The following is a 21069-nucleotide window of genomic DNA, read 5'->3' as shown; positions in this document are numbered from 1 at the left end:
TATAAACAGGTATGAGGAAACGTTTTGGGGTGACCAGTTACGTTCATTACCTTGATAGTGGTAATGGTTTCATGAGCATATATAGAGACGTCAAAACTAATATACTTTAAATAACATAGATGTTAACTTTATGTGAATAATACCTCAATAAAGGTGTTAAAATGGTCTGAATGGTTTCTAAAAGAATTAAAACATAAGCATATCCATGTATCTATTATAAATGTGCTAAAAAATGATAGTATTTTTAAAGACTCTGAAATAGCCTGTGTAAGCATTTGTCAATTTACAAAAAGAAATATATACTGTACATCCAAGTAATGGGACTCCAAGGACTTTTTTTCTTTCTCCTAACTTTTGTTGCTTTTTATCTATTTTTTTTAAATGGCAAAAGTATCAATCAACACAAATATACAGGTAATATCCCCCTCCCCCAGCTAGCTAATTCTAGTGACCTGAGGTAAACAACATTAACATACTTTGGTAGACTGTCTGCCATACCTTAGTGTCTCATACAAATAGTCACAATCAAATATAAGTGTTTATTTTAAATAGAAAAGTAGAGTCATACTAAAACTTATTTTGCAAAATGTTTTATTTTCCCTTAATTTATTGTGAAAATCTCTCCAGGTTATCACATGGTTCTCATTCATATATTAGCTTCACAATATTCCAGTACATATGTACCATTTCCCTTGAAAGATATTTTGCTATTTTTCTTGCCAGATTTAGTTCTAGAAAGGTGAAAGTAATTCACACTCGTATCCCAAATACGTGAGTGTTGTAGTTCCTCCCTTCCCATAAATGCTTGATACTATACCTAAAAAATGGTTATTTCCACACTCCATAATGAGGGTGAGCATCTTTTCCTGTTTTTAATTGGCTATTGTTCTTTCTTTTCTGTGAATTTTTTATTTTTATTATTTACTCAATCTTCTATTAGACTGCTAGCCTCTTTTTTTTTTTAAACTTATAGGTACACTACAAACAGGTTAACCTATTATATACCCATTGTCCTCTTTCTTTTTGCCAAGACAAAATTCAAAATTTTCTCATGAATTTTCTCTAATGAATATGTGTTATTTTTACAAACAACACCAACAAAAAAACCATGAAAGAAAACATGCGTGTTAATTGTTCTGAAATTAAGGCAAGGAAAAGTCTTCTTTTTTGATAATGATGCCAAAACTTATCAATGTGCCACTTTAAAATCTAAAGTCCATTTTAAAATGGATTCACTTGGATGAGAATAAATCCATTACTGGCAATTTACTTCACAGTCTTTAAGGCTACGTGTTTCTCTAGCTTCTGAAGTGTATCAAGGCTAGGAAGTTAGCTTCTTCCTTCAGGTCAATAGCAGGACCATTTCCTGCCCACCAGCACTAAATATTTTACCACCAAGTCACTTGCTGTGCCTTTGCTATTCTACACAGAGCCATGGACACAAGTTAAGAATCCAATATTAGAGTTTGAGCCCTTTGAAGATTCAGAACGGCATCTTATTGGTCTCCTCTGTATATTCACCATCTAATATAGCATCTGACCCATAGGAGATGCTCAATGAAAATCTGCTAATGAAATCAAAATTAAATCCAAAGTTAATGTCTGTCTACAACAATAAACACTGGTTCAGTCTCCTGTTTAGTAGGAACTATTATATTATTCCCATTTCCAGAGATAAGGAAACCGAAATGCAGAGAAGTTAACTCAACTGTTCCAAACCCAGAAAGAGTAAAGGCTAGAGCTAGAATTAAAATAAGGATGCAACTGCAAGCCCGTCTTCCTGACACAAACCCCTGCCTCTTAACTCTAGCTTGTTCCTGCACCCTCCCTTCTGAATTCCAATTTCAGTTGCATTTTGGTTAAGGTGTCTTTTGTTTTTGCAGCTGGAGAAGACGTACAGTTAACCAAGGGAGGGTAGTGTGAAGAACACTGTTCATCACTCCCATAGCATAGCATGTCAAGTCATTAGGAAAATAAAATGGCAAAGTGACTTTAAGGGGAAAAATCTGCTCCCAAAAAGCTCAGCAAGAACAATGCACTGTGCAATTCTGTCAGCAGTAAAAGCAAAGATGAATCCCATGAGACCGGCAGCATATTTTCTAAGTCTCTGTATCATATTTTACTATTCCTTGTGCAGTAACCTAGGCATTTTTGCATTTTAACAAAATGCTTTTGTAGCACTTCTACCATAATCAAGACTGCAAATTAACGTAAATCTAGCACAGATGAAGATATGTCCATCACCACAGCACAAATATAGAATTTAATTGGACAACAGACTATAACACAAGTAGCTATCTTTCATTTACTCAATGCTTTTCACCTCTAAACACACTAAGGCTCACAGCCTTGAATATGCAAAATAATGGATGAAAAAAACACCCTCCCACTTGACCATCCGTGAGATCACACTGCCAGTGCTTTGCTAAAGTGCAGAGGAGTCCACTGAAACCTTAATCTAGGGGAACCACTATAAGTAATAAAACACACCCTAACAGATGTACTTCCTTATTTCTTCACCGTACACAACCCTAGATGGACACATGTGTCTCTCTGTAAGATCACGGAGTTCCCAAATATTGTGACCTGATAGAATTATATTTAGGTGTTAAGAGTCAAGGAATTGTCAGAATGGAAAATTTTATGAAGACAGCCATACTGAAAAAATTAAATTCTCAGCAGGTTCTTTAGAATGGTGTAGGCTGAGAAGAGGCATCAAGGCAATAAAGGGGTAATTAGCACCTATCAAATGATGTGAAAGAGTGGCCAAAACAGTGTAAAATTAGGGAGAGATGAGGACTAACAGAGAGCCTTGAAGGCTAACCCAAGAGTCTGGAACTTATACTTTTGAAACAACTGTCTATTTAACTCTTGGACAGACACATCCAGAAATTATTTTTTCTGGAAGACTTTACTGGAGAGTTTTCAAGAGAAATCTCAAAGCAGAGAGAACTGTAATAGCTGAGGGAATAATACGATTGATAAGTCTATGAAATGGACTAGAAAGAGAAGAGGACTGAATAGTTGGATGGATAAATAAATGGGATGGACAGGTGGAAGGACAAGAAAGGCCAAGCCATCGGAGGACTTACCAAGGGTGGCTCAACTGAGGCAAAAATAAATAAGAACTAGGCTAACTAAGAACTAAGGAAATGCAGAATCATTACTTCTAAAACATATAACCCTTATGTGTCTCATCCACAGATACTGACCCTGCTCTCATGTCCCAGCCAGTGTTCCCTATTTGTGACATCAAACAATGCCCCCAGAATGGCTACTTACTGTGGTGCATTCACCACGTAGCTGAGAACACCCTCTCAAACCCAGGTAAGACAGCTACTAGTAAAATAAGACAGAGCGACGACAATACACAGTTCAGACCTAAAATACATCAAAAGACAATGTGGTTTTTGGTTGTACCCCAACAATCCTCCGTGTCTGGTACTGTCAATTATGGTGTTTTGGCCGAAATCTAGCTCCGAAATTTCTATGCTATTAATTTCCCTAACCTGATTCATTTCTAGCTTCAGGGTTTTTAGCATTAATTTCTTAGGCTGATGCCCCTGACAGATCTTTACATAAGATGCTGATGACATAACCACTCTCATTCCTATTCATTTCTTAAAAACAGTAGCTTTACTGAGAAATAATTAACATACCAAACAATTCACCTTTTTATGAAGTATACAATTCAGTTGTTTATAGTTGTAATAGAAAAACTCCAGTCTTTCCATTTCCCTTTATAGGGAAAAACTCAGTTATTTCCTACTGTGTGTTTCCTTTACTACTTAGAATACTGTACTTCTGACACTTTTGGTCATCACGTGGGTTTCTTTTTTTTCCCCTATAACAAACAATTCTCTGTGACACCAATTGGGTGTTCTACAAGTTAACTCAATTCAAACACTATCAACCTGAAGATAGTGTCAGATCCCACGGGTTAGAGCTCAGTTCCAGAAGACTGTTCTCCTCACCCCTACACTTCATTCAGATGCCACCAGGCAAAAGCCCAGGCGACCAAACAGTATAGATCGGAGGTTCCAATGCCCCCTTGTCACCTCAGGTTTGATTAACTTCCTAGAGCAGCTCACAGAATTCAGGGACTTTCTTGTATTGACCAGTTTATCACTAGATACGATAAAGGACCAGATGAACAGCCAGATGAAGAGATAAATAGATAGGGTGAGGTCTGAGAGGGTCCCAAGTACAGGACCTTCTGTCCGTGAAGTGGGGGGTACATTACTCATTTCTGGTGTGGACAAGTTTGCCACCCTGGAAGCTCTCGGAACACCCTATCCCTGCGATTTTATGGAGGCTTCCTCACATAGGCAAGATCAAATAATAATGCCATTTGCAGCCCCTCTCTTCTCTTACGAGGACTGGGGTGTGGCTGAAAATTGCAAACTTCTAATGATGATTTGGTCTTTCTGGTTACCAGCCCCCATCCAGGAGCAATCCAGGAGCCCACCTAGAATCACCTCAACAGAACAAGATGTTCTTAGTGCTATCACTTAGAAATTTACAAGGCTTTTAGGAACGTTGTATCATCAATGGAGGTAAAAGACCAACATCAGAACAAAAGATGCTCCTAGTGTTCTTATCACTGAGTAAATGACACAGGTTTTAGGAGCTCTGTGCCAGGAAGAGGGGTTAGAAACCAATATATATTTTCTATTATTTCACAACAGTATATTCACAGAGTCGTGTGACCATCAACACTATCTAACTTCAGACATTTTCATCACTCCCCAAAAGAAACCCTATACTCATTAGTATTCCCCTCCCACTCTCCTCAATCCCTGGCAACTGTGAATCTACTGTGCGTCTCTAGTAATTTGCCTATTCTGGTCTTGTGTGACTTTTTCACTTGGCATAAGGTTTTCAGGGTTTATTCATTTTGTAGCTTGTATCAGTACTTCATTCCTTTTCATGGCAGAATAATATTCCATATTCTATATATACACGCACACCCCAATTTGTTTATCCATTCATTAGTTGATGGACATTCAGGTTATTTCCACTTCTGGACTACCCCACTAATTTTTTTCCCATTCCTTTTTTCTCTCTGCCTTTCTTTCTAACTTTCTACTTCTGCTCTAAATAGGAAATTAATAATGTTACTATTATCCTCTACTTAAATGCATGCCTAAAGGTTTTCAATGGTGCAGATTTTCCTTAAAATTCACTGTTCTAAGCACACCTTCTCCATTCCAACTGACAATAGAGGTCACCTCGGCATGTGTGTAACCATTGTGGAGATTAAATGACAGAATGGGTACAAAAGACACTACTCAAAATTAAACATACACAAGGGACTATTTTGAGGGACTTTCTACCATTTCATGCTCAGGATTTACTTAGGAACTTTTGAGATGGCATCATCTTGTTGAGCTTCTCTTCTCTGGAACATAAATTCCTAAGGACAGAGATAACGACACCCATTTATCTGTGTAAGATCAGTACAGTTCAAAGGCAACATCTGGTTCCTTATACTAGCTGAAAATGGAAGTATTAATAATATTAAACATTTACAGTGAGCTCATCATGGGTCAGACACTGTGCTAAATGCTTTACATAGGTTACGTTTTATGTTCATTACAACTTTTATGAAGTAAACACTATCATCATCTTCAAATTCTGGATGAGGAAACAGTCTAAGAGGTTAAGAATCTCACCCAGGGTCATAGAGATAGACAGGGGAATGGCTAAGGTGCAGGAGTGTCTGACTCTGTTGCCCTGATCTTAACCAATACACTTTACTGACAGTGTTGAGATTAACCAAATACACAAAAAGTAACATTCAGATCCTATGCATATATACTCAGAAAATTGCTACTATAACTAAGTACAAGATGATCTTGTAGTAAAAGTTAGACGCTTACAGTTTTGAAGTGACACTCAACATCCTCAAGGGCTTAAGCAGAGATAGGAAAAAGCAGTGGAAGGGCCAGATCTGTAGTTTAAAGAGATGACTGCTTGGCGGAGAATGAACCTGAACGGGGACAGAGCTGGAGCCAGGGACATGAGAGGTCCTAAGGCAGTGACAGCAGGAAAATTGAGAAGAGAGGACAAATTCAACAATCACATCTGGTAAAATCAGAGAACCTTGTTAAATGACTACACATGAAAGATGAGTAACTCAGGGAAGAAGTCCATCAACAGTGGCTTCAGGATCTTAGCTTAATTCAAGCCAGTGCCATGAACGGAGATAAAGGAACAGGTTTACGGAATAGGTTATTAGTTCAATAGCGGATGTGTTAAATCCAACATGGCTCTAGGGTTTCCAAATGGAGATATCTGGCAGGCAACAGGATCCATAAGACAGAAGCTCAGAAGAGAAGCTGGGGATGGAAATGAAAATTTGGAAGCCATCTGCATATACCACTGGGAGCCATCTACCATCAGAGTAGATGAAATCACCCCCCAAGAATGTGTTGAACGATAAGAGAATTAGAACATGACCCAAACATAAAGGAGATTTTTTGGCTGATGGAACTGTTCTACATTTTGACTGTGGTAGTGATTACATGACTTTATGTGTCTCTCAAAATTCACAGAAATGAATGCTAAAAAGGAATGAAATTAACTGCAAAGAAATTATATGCAATAAATCTAAAGGGAAAAAAAAGAGCAATGAGTAGTGTTACATGTGATGAACACATCATAAAATAGCATGCTGGCAACAGAAAGCAGATGATGTTAGTTGAGTAGTGAACAGAGAAATAGAAATGATATACTCTTCTTGGGAAGCCTGGATGAGAAGAGCAAGAGCGAGGTTAAATGACAGCAAAATGGACATGTATGACTGAGGAAGGATTTGTAGTATGAGATGGACTTCAGCAGATTTAGAGAAAGAAGTCTGTGGAAAGGTAGTGAATAAACATGAGACTGCAAGGGACAACTAACAGACTCCAATGAAGTTTGGATAGAGACAGGTTGGTACCTCCGGCAGAAGTTTGAAAAAGGCATACTCAATGCACTCAGTACTCTAAAGAATGACATAAAGCCATCTATCTGCTGAGGGTGAGGAGGGCTGGGCTGAGTACAGGATTTTATAAAAGGCAAGTCATAAAAGGAATGGCTGGGGACAGAGAGCACGGATTTGTAGATACATTCACAGTGGTATAATCTTGCCCAGTAGTACTCTGCCTACTGGAACTGAAGAATAGAGAGGATGGGGGTATAGCTAACTAATGTTTCTCAGAAAGAAAAGGGGGTAGGAAAACCACAAATTTTCATAAAAGGATAGCTCAGATAATCCTCCTCCTCCATCTCTGCTTAAATCTTGTACTCCTTGAAGCCTATAAGTCTGATTATGTTATTTATAAAAAAATTTTTAAGAGAGAGAAAGAACTCAAGCAGGGGAGAGGGGCAAGGAGAAAGAGCGAGAAAGAGAGAGAGAACTACAGGGTTTTAAGCAGGTTCCATGCTCACCTCGGAGCCTGTATGGGGCTCTTAACGACCCTGGGATCATGACCTGAGCCAAAATCAAGAGTCAAGTTGGATGCTCAATTGACTGAGCCACCCAGGCACCCCTGATCATGTTACTTAAATACTAAAACCTGCTGCCTCTCCAGCATTCCTTCCCCTGCTAGATTATTTTTATATCACCTAAAACATTTTAATGCATGGGGCAGGGCACCTCGCTGGCTTAGTCACTGCGGCATGTGATTCTTGATCTCAGAGTTGTGGGTTCCAGCCCCACACGGGGTGTAGAGATTACTTAAAAATAAAATCTTAAAGAAACAAAAAACAGAAAACACCCAACAACTTTCTGGCATATTACTAGGACAGAGATCTCTGGATTCCTCATTGATGGAGCCACAGTGCCCAGAACAATGACCTACTCATGGCAGACCCTCAGAAACTATTTGTGGCTGAAACAGGTGGGTTTCCACATCTCCCTCTGAACCTGGGTCACATGTATAAATGTAAAATCCTTAAATCCCAAAAAGGCTGAAAGAACGTTATAGCAACAACAGTAAAGAATGTCAGAAAGAATAACAGAAATGTGAGATAAAGAAAGGCTTTAGTTGTAATTCTTCCTATGACCCTGAGAAATCCAACTTACCATTCAATGGCTTATTTTTTGTATAGGCAAAATAGGAATAATTTTATCCCAGGAATAACTGCTTAAATTGTAAGATTAATGCCAGAGAAAAGGCTTTTTGTAAACATAAGAAAAGTAACATGACTTTATCATGATTGAAGCAAAATTACCAGGTACTGTTATTACAGCACTGATAAATGGAAAAAAGACATTTATTGATAACAATGTATTTTGGACATTTTTTCTGCACTAGTACGGAAAATTCTGTCAAAGGTGTTAGAGGGGCACCTCATTAGAGGGTGGCTCAGTCAGTTAAGTGTCCGACTTCAGCTCAGAGCATGATCTCATGAATCATGAGTTCAAGCCCCGCATCAGGCTCTCTGCTGACAGTCCGGAGCCTGCTTTGGATCCTCTGTCTCCCTCTCTCTCTGCCCCTCCCTCACTTGTTCTCTCTCTCTTTCTCTCAAAAATAAATATAAACACTAAAACAATATTTTAAAAAAAAAGATATTAGGAACACTTCCCAAGACAACTAACTGTGTGCGCAGTGAAGACTGGCACTGGAAGAAGAAAAAGCTTTTAGCAAGATTAAGTTTTCTAGACACAGCTCTCTTTTGCCTGGCAGAGAACAGAATTCCCCGACACTGTCTCGACTACCCTCTCTGGAAGCAGGTAAGCACAATGGTTTCTTTTGGGAGTAAATTACTAAGTCTGGGGAAAAGTGGGCTAAATTCGGAACAAAGAATTCATGTCTATTCATGGAGATATGTATGACTAAGTTAACATCCAATAATGAAACTTTGAGACTCATGTTGCAAATACATGAACTATTGTAAATAGTAGGAAAGTGTATGCTGCATGAAGATGAGGGATTGTACAAGGGGCTTGGCCAGAAGGCTTGGCACTTGAGTCTGTTAGTACACTCCCCCCTAGGGTGTCTGGGCTCATTCTGTAGCATATAAAACGAACTTGACCCAGCACCAGTACTTTCCAGGGAATGCTTAAGATTTCACTGTGGAGGGCAACAAGAAAGGAGGAATCACACGACAGAAATGTTTTCAGGCAGCTCTCTTTCAAATATTTTTATAAACAAGGTGGGGAAAGTCAATCCTTTTAATTTTCTTATCCCTAAGGATCGCTCAAACGCAAGCCTCCAAAAAAGAGAGCCAAAAGTCCTTGTTTTAAAGATTGCTCTACTGGATTTGATAGATAACATGGAATCAGGAACATGTAAGTCCGGTTCGTAAGGCTTCAGAACGTATTTCTCTAGAGGAACACGAGAAATTAAATTATAAGGGTGTAGATTAAGAAAAGGCTGTGGGACATCTAATCACTGGTGATTTGTTTTTGGCCCCCACAACTAAATATCCCAGGGATATTTCAAAATACTTCTCAGAGGGTGTAAACTGAGCAAAGGTTAGAATAAATTTCAAATTCCTTATTCCTGGTGCTGACCTTCAGATCATGGTTTTAAACATGAATCTTTTTCGGTTTAGTCTACCCAAACTTTAAGGCTTTTATTTCCCTGGTTTTATGCTTACTTTGGTTTTATTTCTTAAAATACTGTGAATAGGGGCGCCTGGGTGGCTCAGCCAGTTGAGCGACCAACTCTTGGTTTCAGCTCGGGTCCTGGCCTCCCGGTTTCGTGGATTCGAGCCCCACGTCAGGCTCTGTGCCAGTAGTGCAGAGCCTGCTTCAGATTCTCTCTCTTCCTCTTTCTCTGCCTGTCGCCCACTGGCACTGTCTCTGACTCTCATGCTCTCAGAATAAATAAACTTAAAAAAATGTATAAAGTACGGTGACTATGTTCACAGATGAAATTAAATCAAGGATTCTTATTAAAACATCTTCCCCCTAAATTAAAGTATGTTGCTTTTATACTGAAGTCAATCAAAACTGAAAGAGAAAATAGCAATGTCACTGGCTATATATGGATCAGTATTTTAGTAACACCTTCCAAAACTTACAAATGTATCTCCATTTGAGAAACAAATCTCTCATCTTGAAATCTACACAACTGGAAACTGTCCCTCAACCTTAGCTGAGCTTACAAGAACGTAAGGGAAACTACTGGAAGCCACATAAACAAGGTCAGTTGCTGTTATGGCTGTAGCCACTATACTACTGGGGATGTGGGATGCTATGCCAGTCTCTATAATTAAGGGAGTTGACATTTTAACATTAATGGCAGAGAAGATCTTGGATCCCAGCAAAGTGAGGACCTAGAACTGAGACTCTCACAAAAATCCCTGACGTGCCTAACAGAGTGACAGCCTCTGTGAAAAGGTAGCTAAAACCATAAAAGAGAACAAAATATACCAGCGAACTGACACAGAGTACTGACACGGAAGGACATTTGGTCTCACCTAGGTGGAAAGGGACTGTTGTCATTCTGAAAAAGTGTATCCACAGGGAATGCCTTCAGATTTTGCTTGGAATACGAAAGGAGATTTAGAAAATTAAACTCAGATTAAGGTGCAGCTAATGCTTTCTTCAAGACGTGGTAAATAAAGCAAACACAAAACAGCTTTGGGAGGACTTGCCCATGATGTACATACAGTAAAGTTTACCTGAAGAGGAATTCATAAAGCAGATTTATAAAATATATGAAGAAACAATGCACTATGAGCAAGAGCCAGAAGACACAATAAACTGGAAGATTAAAAACCTCCCTTGGCCAACGGAATTTCAAATAATAGTTTTATATGCAACAAGGTAATAAAAAAAACCTCACTAATATTTTCAAAAGTGGAAAAGTTCATGTCACACAATATGCATGTTAACATAGCACATGCATTCTGGAAACTATAGAGAAATGAATTCCTGGATGATGAGTGAGAAATGTTTTACCACAAGTTCTGAAACTTTCTTTTCTTATCCAGCAAGTATATAGAAACCATAACAAAAATCCTAAGACTTTAAGAAATATCCGATTAATACAGATTTCTGTACATTTAATTACTGAAGTATCGTACAAACTAAGTAATCAAAAGTCTGGTCAATCTCTGAATCTTTTCAGAGGACACTGAACATAAACACAATTCTCATTTCACAGGGCGTGCTCTTCACCTAAGCATCCAATATTGCTGCGCTTTGCTCTAATCAGAAATAGGATCTAGAACAGTTGAAAGAAAATGTTTTCCAGCAGAAAAGGGACTATAGCCCTAATATCTGATGTCACTGCTTTAAGCAAGTATCTCTTTTCCAACTACTGTGTATTTTTATGCATCACACTTGTCAAGAGCAAATGGGTTTTGAAGCCAGCTTTAAAGTGCTTCATCCTCAGGCAGACACAGTTAAGAACTGGTCTCAAAAGTCAGTTACAGAAGACGGATATCCACATCAGATTGTTATGATTTCCTCATCTCTCAACATAAACAAGGTCCTAAATGGGTAAGTGCAAATAAGACTAATTATTAAGAACAGGACAACTTCAAGTGGATATATCTATGAGAATGATGATAATTTAAGGTTTTAATGTTAACTTTTGTGGCAATGACATTAAAAATATTTGTATAGGAATGAGAGGGCCAGGAATGTTTTTGGTAGCTTTATCATTTTAAAAATGCTAGAGTTACATGGGTTTTCCAGGTTCATTCACTTTGAATTCTGCCAAGTGTAAGAAATCAAAGGATATTATAGCACTTCCAGTTCTTTTACAAATACATTTATATGCCAAAAAAATCATCGAATGAGAAAAATGCCAGGATGCTTTACTTCCTGACACCCAAAGTCTACCCTCACCCCTCACCATGCAGAAGACAGTTCTTTCTTTTCTACCTATCCTCTGGTTCACTGCTGAAGTATCTATTCTTTTACCAAGCTGCTAGTATTACTAACTCCAAGAGTAATTGCATTTCAAAAAAAAGAACCATGATATGAAAATTAATTACCTAAAATCCGTTTGTGCATCTATATCTGAGGGCTGTCTTGCCACCTAACGAACATACTGCTTAAAAACAACAACAACAACATCAACAACAAAAACCAACGATGTCAGGAATGAGTAGAAGTATGAGTTTGGTGTGGGCTGTCTTTACTTATTTCAGGCCTCAGGTACGGTTTGTATCTCTGACTTTTATTCCCTAATGATTACTTTGTTTTTCTTTCTGTCATTTGTTTTGATGTTTTTACAACATTTGTCTTCAAGTAGCTTCTCCTGTGAGATAACAACTCACAGTTGGGTAAGTGAAAGGGAACAATTAAGGGTCAAACAAATTATTGTTTTCCAACAAACAAGTGTTCTTTGGGGGGCATTCACCTATAGCCATCAAAACTTTTTTTTCATGAAGCCTAGGTCATCACCCCACCAAGGAAGAAGGTTCCTCAAACAGTGACGACACCGTGAACACAGATGCCAACGGAGGCCAGTCTGTTGAGGATACAGGTGAATTACAAACATTTACTCCTTGTCCCAGCTACCTTTCAGTGTTTGCTTTACCATTTTGGTCACTCTGTTGAACTAGATGTTCTACTGTTCCAAGGAACCGGACAACTCTCACACATTTATGAGGAAAACGCCTCAAGAAGTGAGCTGTGTGAGAAAGGTGTATCTTAAGAGGACTGGGTTTTTGATTAAGATTCCCTACCCATTACACAGCTCAAAACAGACAATAAATACCAAGGATGTTGATGACTAAAACCAAGTGCATTTCTAGATCAACTGCTGGGGGAGCATTCATTTGTCAAATTGTGTCATTTAACTTGAGAGGTACACCGGGAGTAAATCAGACTGCACGGGGCACTACTGCACTAGATGGGCTATGTGGACTTGCTAAAAGCCATATTATTATGTCCTACTGACTCTAGCTGATAGGCCTCATGTAATGTTCTTATGATAATTGTAAAAATCCAGTGATTACTTTCTACGATCCTAGGTGATGCTACATTAAATAAGTAATTTTTAATTGGGAAGAATAAAATACTCTGATAATATAAGACTATAAAATTATAATGATAAAATTCGTATCATAGGAAAAAATGAAACCTTTAAAGGAAAAAATGAAGAGCATTAAATTTCCCTGCAAGTTAATCAGAGAGGACACTTTTATTTTTCAAAACTAGTTATAAACTTTGACATTCTGATTGCTGTTTTTCTAAATCCAAGATTAAGTTCTCTAAAGTTTAGGATTGATAGGGCTTCAAAATGTTGAGAAGATAGGATTAGGAACTATAGGGTAGCTGGTTTTAATTGGTTTCCAAGCCCCAGAGCTGCAAAATTAACCCCTGAGGACCTGATCCATAAGAACGAGGCAAAAAAACTCAAAACTCAAAACAAAAAAACACATGTACAGTGACATATACCTTGGAGGCATTTTGTATATTTGAAATTTCATTTGCATTTTTAGACAATGGAGTGACTCTTTTGCAGGCTGCACTAAAAGCATAAACACACCATTGAAGAAATCAGACTACGAATTTCAGCATTCATTTGATGTTTCTGGAAGTCAAGGAAAGTAGCCAATTAAAAATAACACAAACACTGCTTCTTTTTCATGTTCAGCAAGCATAAAATAATTAATGACAGAATAGCTTACCTGGGCTGGGGCTCTTTCTTGAACTTAGGTTCTGAGAATCCACAATCTCTTCTGTTTGCCCATCTGCTTCTACCTCTAGTTTGTTCTGAATCTCTTTTGCATCTTCACTCAGACAAGTTCTCACACTCTCGTCCTCTTCTAAGACCCTAGGGACCGTGGTGGGAACACCAGCCATACTAACATTAGTGGCAGCAGCAGAAACACCGGCTGGTGTGGGAGGAGGAGGAGCTGGAGGAGTTGGAGGAGATGGAGAAAAGGAAGGAACTGTGGAAGGGGTAACGGGAGCTGGGACACATTCCACTTTTATTTCTTCTGGGGCATTTTCGAGAATCTCCAATTCAAGAGTCAATGGCAACACCTCCTGTTTTACTATTTCCACAATGCTCTCCGAGGCTGGTAATTTTTCACGAACTCCATTCATTTCATTAATTAGGTTAGTACTAGAAATCAGTGGAATATCATTAGGTGCTACACTACAAGATTTCTTGCATATATCATCATCAGTTACATCTGTTGGTGATGGATCTGATGTCTCTGTGCAAGATGTGGGGCTAGGTACAGGAATTGTGTCTTCTTTTGAGGAAGAGAGTTCACATCTGTCATCTACAGCAGTGGTGAATATTGGCTGGCTACTAAGAGCAGCAGAGGTGGGGGAAGCAATGGTACTTCGAGCAAGTGGAGAAACAGTGGTAGGTGATGGAGGCAGGGGAAGCTCTGGCATGGATTCTACCACAGTAGTCTCCAACGTCTGGCCTGCTTGTTCTTTCTTCTCTCCACTAAAGACTAGCCTAAGGACTGGGGAAGGAGACTTTAACACTGGATCTGGTTTTGGCTTCTCTTCTGGAGAAGAAAAAACAAAAAAGAGTTTAAGAATCAGAGATTATACTGTATTATCTTGGGCCAGTTCTTTTCATCTCTTACCCAAAATCATGGGCAAAAGAAGACACACCACAATATTAGACTTATTCTGCCACTCCAAAAACACGGTCATATTTTCTAGTTCTACCCAGTGTTACTTGGTCATCAATAAATATACACTTTAATTTAGAGTAAAAGAAGGAATCAATTAATCAAATAATTATATCAAGAATGCAATGGAAAAGCTCATCAAAACAAGCGAAGCCATTATGGAAATGGGGATGAGGCTTTCTTTTAAAGTAGAGACCTTCATTTCTACTGTATCTTGCTCCTTATGGAAGATTTTTCTACCAAGGATACACTATAGGGGCAGAACATCCAAAGGACAAATAACTGCAGATTAAATTATTATAGACTGCTATTTTTTTATTTTATACATTTCTGCATTTAGCAGAATTTTTGTAAAGAATGTATATTGTATAAAAAACCATGTTTTAAGAGAAGCCATCATAGTATCATTTTTTAAAAAAGATTTTTAATGTTAATTTATTTTTAATAGAGACAGAGACAGAGCATGAGAGGGGAAGGGGCAGAGAGAGAGGGAGACACAGAATCTGAAACAGGCTCCAGGCTATGAGCTGTCATCACAGAGCCTGACGTGGGGCTTGAACTCACAGACTGCAAGATCATGACCTGAGCTGAAGTCGGACGCTCAACTGACTGAGCCACCCAGGAGCCCCTATCAAAGTATCATTTATTATCAATGTGATTTATTATCTATGAAATCAAGTTCCTGAATATAAAAATTCATTTATAAATTAGTTTTTTTGAAAGAAACATTTATATAACCAGAAATAATGTGAAAATATAAAAATGAAAACTTATCTTGTAAAAAGAATTCTTAAAGGAAATGCCAAAGTTAATATTCAGATAACCAAGTCCAATAAAAAAGAACATAATACATATGAAATATTTGAGAATATATAAATGTATCTGCATATAGAAGCGAGAGAGAGAGAGACTGATAATCACAGTAAAGGTACCAGAAACATGTAAGAAACTGTAATTCATGAACATTTCCATGCTCTAAACTTCCACGTAAACTGATAGGTGGTTCACCCCTGGGAGGATGAAGCCAGAGAAGATTTAGGCTGGTTTCGAGCTGTGCTTCTGGAGAGTGATAAATAGGCTCCATCAGAAAAACAGATACTTAGGAGTATGTTTCTCAAATGCAAACAAAAATTTTAAGAACTACTAAAAGACCATCTAAACTGAATTGAACTTTATTTTCTCTGCCAGAAATCTTTACCCATCAGTGAAAACGAGTCTCTACGATAAATTATTGTACTTAAGTAAATCTATCAAAGAAAATATGCTGTTAATCACAGAAGCACGTGGTAAACACTACCATTAAGTTGTTAAAGGCTAATTCATTCGATGCAACTACTTCTGTTGGCCTTAAAATTCATTTTAACTCCCGGGTGTAGAGATCAGTGATTCTTAAGTTGAACTCTAGATATTTATTTAAGAGGAAAAATAAGATCGTTAGGCTCTCACTGTCAAATCCCTCAGACTTGGAGCACCTGGGTGGCTCAGTCAGTTAAGTGTCTGATTTTGGCTCAGGTCATGATCTTGCAGTTTGTGAGTATGAGCCCCGCGTCGGGCTCTATGCTGCCAGCTCAGAGCCTGGAACCTGCTTCAGATTCGGTGTGTGTCTCTCTCTCTGCCCCTCCCCTGCTCATGCTCTCTCTCTCTCTGTCTCTCAATAATAAATAAACGTTAAAAAAAAAAAACACAAAAAACAAAACCAAATCCCTCACATTAAGTAGTCAGGGCAAGAGAAAAAAATATTTCCAAAAAAATTTGTCTATTATATGTATTACATGTGTGTGAAATAAATATAATAAATACACATTTATTAAAATATCACTCATCAAAATAATCATCAATTTACTGGAGTAACTGCTAGATGGTCACCCAGATTAAATTATAACACTGTGAAAACACATCAGAATAATACCCTTTATGACCACTAAATGAAACCTAGCTGTAGCAAATTAAACAGCAAAATATAATTCTCACATTAATAATTTGGTAAGAGTATGTCAATTCTATTACTAATTTTGAAAAATAAAATTACTGAGACTAAAAACAAAAACAGAACTAGGACTGAAATTTCTATATACTCTTGAGAAAAATCTAAAATGAAGAAAATCAGAAGGGGTGCCTGGTTGGGTCAGTCAGTTAAGCATCTGACCAGCTCAGGTCATGAACTCGTGGTTCTTGAGTTTGAGCCCCGCATCAGGCTCTGTGCTGACAGCTCAGAACCTGAAGCAGGCTTCAGGTTCTGTGTCTCCCTTGCTCTCTACCTCTCCTCCACTCACACTCTATCTGCCTCTCTCTCAAAAATAAAGATTGAAAAAAAAATTTTTTTAATTAAAAAATGAAGAAAATTAGAAACAAAGAACTTATTTTGAGAGTTCCTCATTCTGATATAAAACTCCTTTAATTCATTCAAATTTCAGTACGGAAAGCTGAAAAGTATACTACAGTAAATACAGAACACTGATTTTATCCAAGAACTTTTATTATTAAGAGTATGCTTTACAGAGCCATGATAGTTTGAAATCTAATATACTGCATTAAAAATATTTATATCATTTGGCCATCTTTAGGAAACTGAAAATTCCATTCTTAAAAAAATGTTTTAAAGAAATAATCACGCAAGAGAGAGCAAAGACAGAGGTTTAGAATATATAAGTAGATTTATATTAACACTATAATAGCAACAAAGTAAGAGAGATAAATAGACTAAATGTCTAACATGAGGAATTTATTAAACAAATAATAGCCTGGGCCATATAATGGTAATATTGTATAATCATTTAAAATAGGCTTTAAGGGGTGCCTGGGTGGCTCAGTCGGTTAAGTATCCAACTTTTGATTTCAGCTCAGGTCATGATCTCACGATTTGTGAGATGAAACCTTGTGCTGGGCTGACAGCACAGAGCCTGCTTGGGATTCTCTCTCACTCCCTCTCTCTCTCTGCCCCTCCTCCACTTGTCGGTGCAAGCACATGTGCTGTCTCTCTAAAAGTGAATAAACATTTTTAAAAATTTAAATAAATAATAAAATAGGTTTTTAAAAGAGTAATGATATGGAAAGCTGTTTATAATAAAAGATATGTTTTTTGACAAAGCAGGGCACAAAACTATGTAGAGAATAAGCCTAATTTGGTAATTTAAAAATACATATACTACTAACATATGCATATGCACGTGGGAAAGTCTCTACGTATCCATAGTTTCTACAATGAATGCAATGGAACCAACTGTGTAGACAGGTGCCTTTTGGTTGTCATGAGCCTCACATGACTGAGAAGGTACTACTATCATTTAATGGGCAGAGACCAGGAATGGTAAGCGTTCTGCAATTTGAGGGACAGTCTCACGTGACAGTGAACAGTCCTGTCCTAAACTCCAGGGGAGCCCCAATTGAACTACATTACTAGAAATGGTTGAATTACAACAGAGTATCATTCACTGAATACCTACTCTATACTAAGTGCTTTCAAAAGGCACTAAAACTAAGACTAAGGCACAAAAACTTGTATTTGTATTTCACTGTTCATACCATATCCTCCATACACTGGACTGAATGTATGGTATCATCAACACCAACTGATGATATTAACTCAATCTTCAATGGTTTTCCCTCTACAAACCAAGGTGAGGTCTTCCCTGTGTCTTTATATCTTTATAAAGCACCAAACAAATGGGAAATGTCACAATTTGGCATTCATGTAACCATGTCAGCTATTCATATCAAAACCTCTGAGAAACCAGAAGTTTAATAATGGTACTGAACATTTACTAAGTACTCAACAGTAGGAACTGGGTCAAATACCATATATACATAGTGTCCTCTAATTCCTACAACCACCGCTGGGGTAGAAAGTATTATGTTCCTATTTTACAGATTGGGAAATGGAGTGTTCTACAGATTGTCATATTGTCATGGATCTGCCATGCCAGAGTCATGTAACTGGCCAGCGCTGCAACTTGAAAATGATTCCAATCCCATATTTTTCCAATTGAGGAAAAAGAAAAAGGTTTATGGAAAAAGGAGTATTTAGGTGAATCAAGCTGGTACGAGAGTTTGGGGCTAACATGAGATTCTGTTACCCAATGTAAACCCACAATAATGACATTTTCATTGAGAGAAAAACCAAACTGACTGCAGAATGCAGAATCTATTATTTCTTAAAGTAACCTAGCAACCTTTGAAAACAGCACATTTTTGCATCCTACTTTAATTTCAAAAGGAGCCTATAGTTAAGAAGAAAACTAAAAAAATTTTTAACTATAAAAAAATTCTCTGACAATTGGTGAGCCCTTTCTAGTGTTATTTGACTACATACGTTTGGTTTAAAAATTACTCTGGGGGCGCCTGGGTGGCGCAGTCGGTTAAGCGTCCGACTTCAGCCAGGTCACGATCTTGCGGTCCGTGAGTTCGAGCCCCATGTCAGGCTCTGGGCTGATGGCTCAGAGCCTGGAGCCTGTTTCCGATTCTGTGTCTCCCTCTCTCTCTGCCCCTCCCCCGTTCATGCTCTGTCTCTGTCCCAAAAATAAATAAACATTGAAAAAAAAAAATTAAAAAAAAAAATAAAAATTACTCTGAAAACTATTCTAAATATCGGCAAGCTATAGGTACAATCAGAAATGGAAAATTACAATTAACTCAGGTTTCTGGAAAATAATTGGTACTAAGAAGGAGATGGCAATAGTCCCTCCCCCAAAGAGTTATTTATAAATATTACAAAATACACTTAAAATTCAAGTTTTTCTTTCCATCAAGGTAAAATAAAACATTTTCAATCCACTCATATTTATATCAAACATCAATCTGAAATGTTTACTTTTCAAAGGTCCACTAAACATAAAGAACCAAGAGGAAACCAATACTTCTGTATTCTTCCTTATGGAAATCAAGACCTAAATATGACAAAGTGAGGGTGTTTTATATTCTAAAAATTGTAGCAGGGCAGAGCTACCATCATTAAGACATCTTATGAATTCTTTGTATCGTGGCCTAGCTGAAGTTTGCATAGAGGATAGGTATGGTTTGAGGCCTTATGTGATGGTTAAGTAGTCAATATACTTAGCATAATTCTAACTAGCAAAGGGATTACAACTCTGCAAAACTAATAAAGTTTTGAAGAGAATACCCTGAAAATTCTTTTCTACTTAGATTTAAAAACATTCTGATTCTTGACTCAAAAACACTCTATCATTGGAGAAAGAAAGTGGTCTTCCATAATACCTACAAAGTGCATTCCTGAAAGGTGAACGGCTTTCATATTAAAAAATTTAGGGGCGCCTGGGTGGCGCAGTCGGTTAAGCGTCTGACTTCAGCCAGGTCACGATCTCGCAGTCCGAGTTCGAGCCCCGCGTCAGGCTCTGGGCTGATGGCTCAGAGCCTGGAGCCTGTTTCCGATTCTGTGTCTCCCTCTCTCTCTGCCCCTCCCCCGTTCATGCTCTGTCTCTCTCTGTCCCCCCCCCAAAAAATAAATAAACGTTGAAAAAAAAATTAAAAAAAAAAAATTTAACTCTAAGCATGCATGAGTCTATCTCTGAACACTGCCAGAAGACGTATCTGACAGTACAACTTTTAGAAGCATGCCAGGTTGGGGTTTGATACCTATTTTTTCGTTTAAAACAATCTTATAAAACAAATAAAATATAGGACATGTCTCTGTTCGAGTTTACTAGGTTCCTTAATACTAAAGAGAAAATACATCCTATTATCTTTGTATGCTGTAGAAAACATTGAAATCAAACAGAAGTTTCTAAGTATGATTAACTTGCAGTCCAGTAAAAAATCAATTACATTCAATACCATCCGTAGGTTATGTGCCAATTCCCAAGTACCTTTTAAAGAGTAATTTTTTAGAAAGTCCATTTAGTAACAGCCAGCTAACAAGGGAGGAAGGAGTAATTCAAAAAATTAGAAATCACTTATGCTTTCCACTCATTCTTAGAAGAAGTCAGAAACATGATCAAAGCATGCTCAGTATCACTTGCTTTCCCTTATGCCTGATGACAGACAATTGTTCCCCAATTTTGGTTAAGGTCAACCTAAATCCAACATAGCAAGCAAGAAAGAGAGACTGTGATATCTCATTTTCTGACATGAAACTTCCCTACAGTTTTCTATTTATAATCCAAAAGGCAATGTGTACACTTATTTCAACCAATGTTTTACACTTCATGTTCAAGGTAAATAGGAGTAGGGACCCTGGTTTAACTGTGATCCATAGTATTCATCATAGGAGTAGGGACCCTGGTTTAACTGTGATCCATAGTACTCATCAAGACCAAATACTATACATGATGGAAACGGAGCTAGGATAAACTGAGTGCTACAGAACTGAGGCTACAGAGCCAAATTTCTAAGAAATATTTCATGTTTTTAAAAATAGCAAGATACAGGGGCTCCCGGGTGGCTCAGTCGGTTAAGCAGCCGACTTCGGCTCAGGTCATGATCTCGCGGTCCGTGAGTTCGAGCCCCACGTCGGGCTCTGTGCTGACAGCTCAGAGCCTGGAGCCTGTTTCAGATTCTGTG

The 21069-nt window shown here is 37.9% G+C and overlaps 1 protein-coding gene across 15 annotated transcripts in view; it reads right to left on the bottom strand.

Annotated features, from left to right (window-relative positions):
- The window catches only part of EIF4G3 (eukaryotic translation initiation factor 4 gamma 3), a 315733-nt gene that overhangs the window by 99650 nt on the left and 195014 nt on the right, over window positions 1–21069 (bottom strand). For 14 of the 15 annotated variants that reach the window (XM_047873067.1, XM_047873072.1, XM_047873080.1 and 11 more), the window contains one exon: window positions 13588–14427. In XM_047873067.1, the coding sequence (XP_047729023.1) occupies window positions 13588–14427 (840 nt within the window). Of the gene's footprint in view, window positions 1–13301; window positions 13491–13587; window positions 14428–21069 lie in introns of those variants that run through there. The other variant, XM_047873079.1, reaches the window with a different exon arrangement.

This window comes from Prionailurus viverrinus, chromosome C1 (assembly GCF_022837055.1).
Source record: "Prionailurus viverrinus isolate Anna chromosome C1, UM_Priviv_1.0, whole genome shotgun sequence".
In the NCBI taxonomy this organism is placed as follows: Eukaryota; Metazoa; Chordata; class Mammalia; order Carnivora; family Felidae; genus Prionailurus; species Prionailurus viverrinus.
Note: the sequence above shows the minus strand (reverse complement) of the source record. Positions and strands in the feature narration are given on the sequence as shown.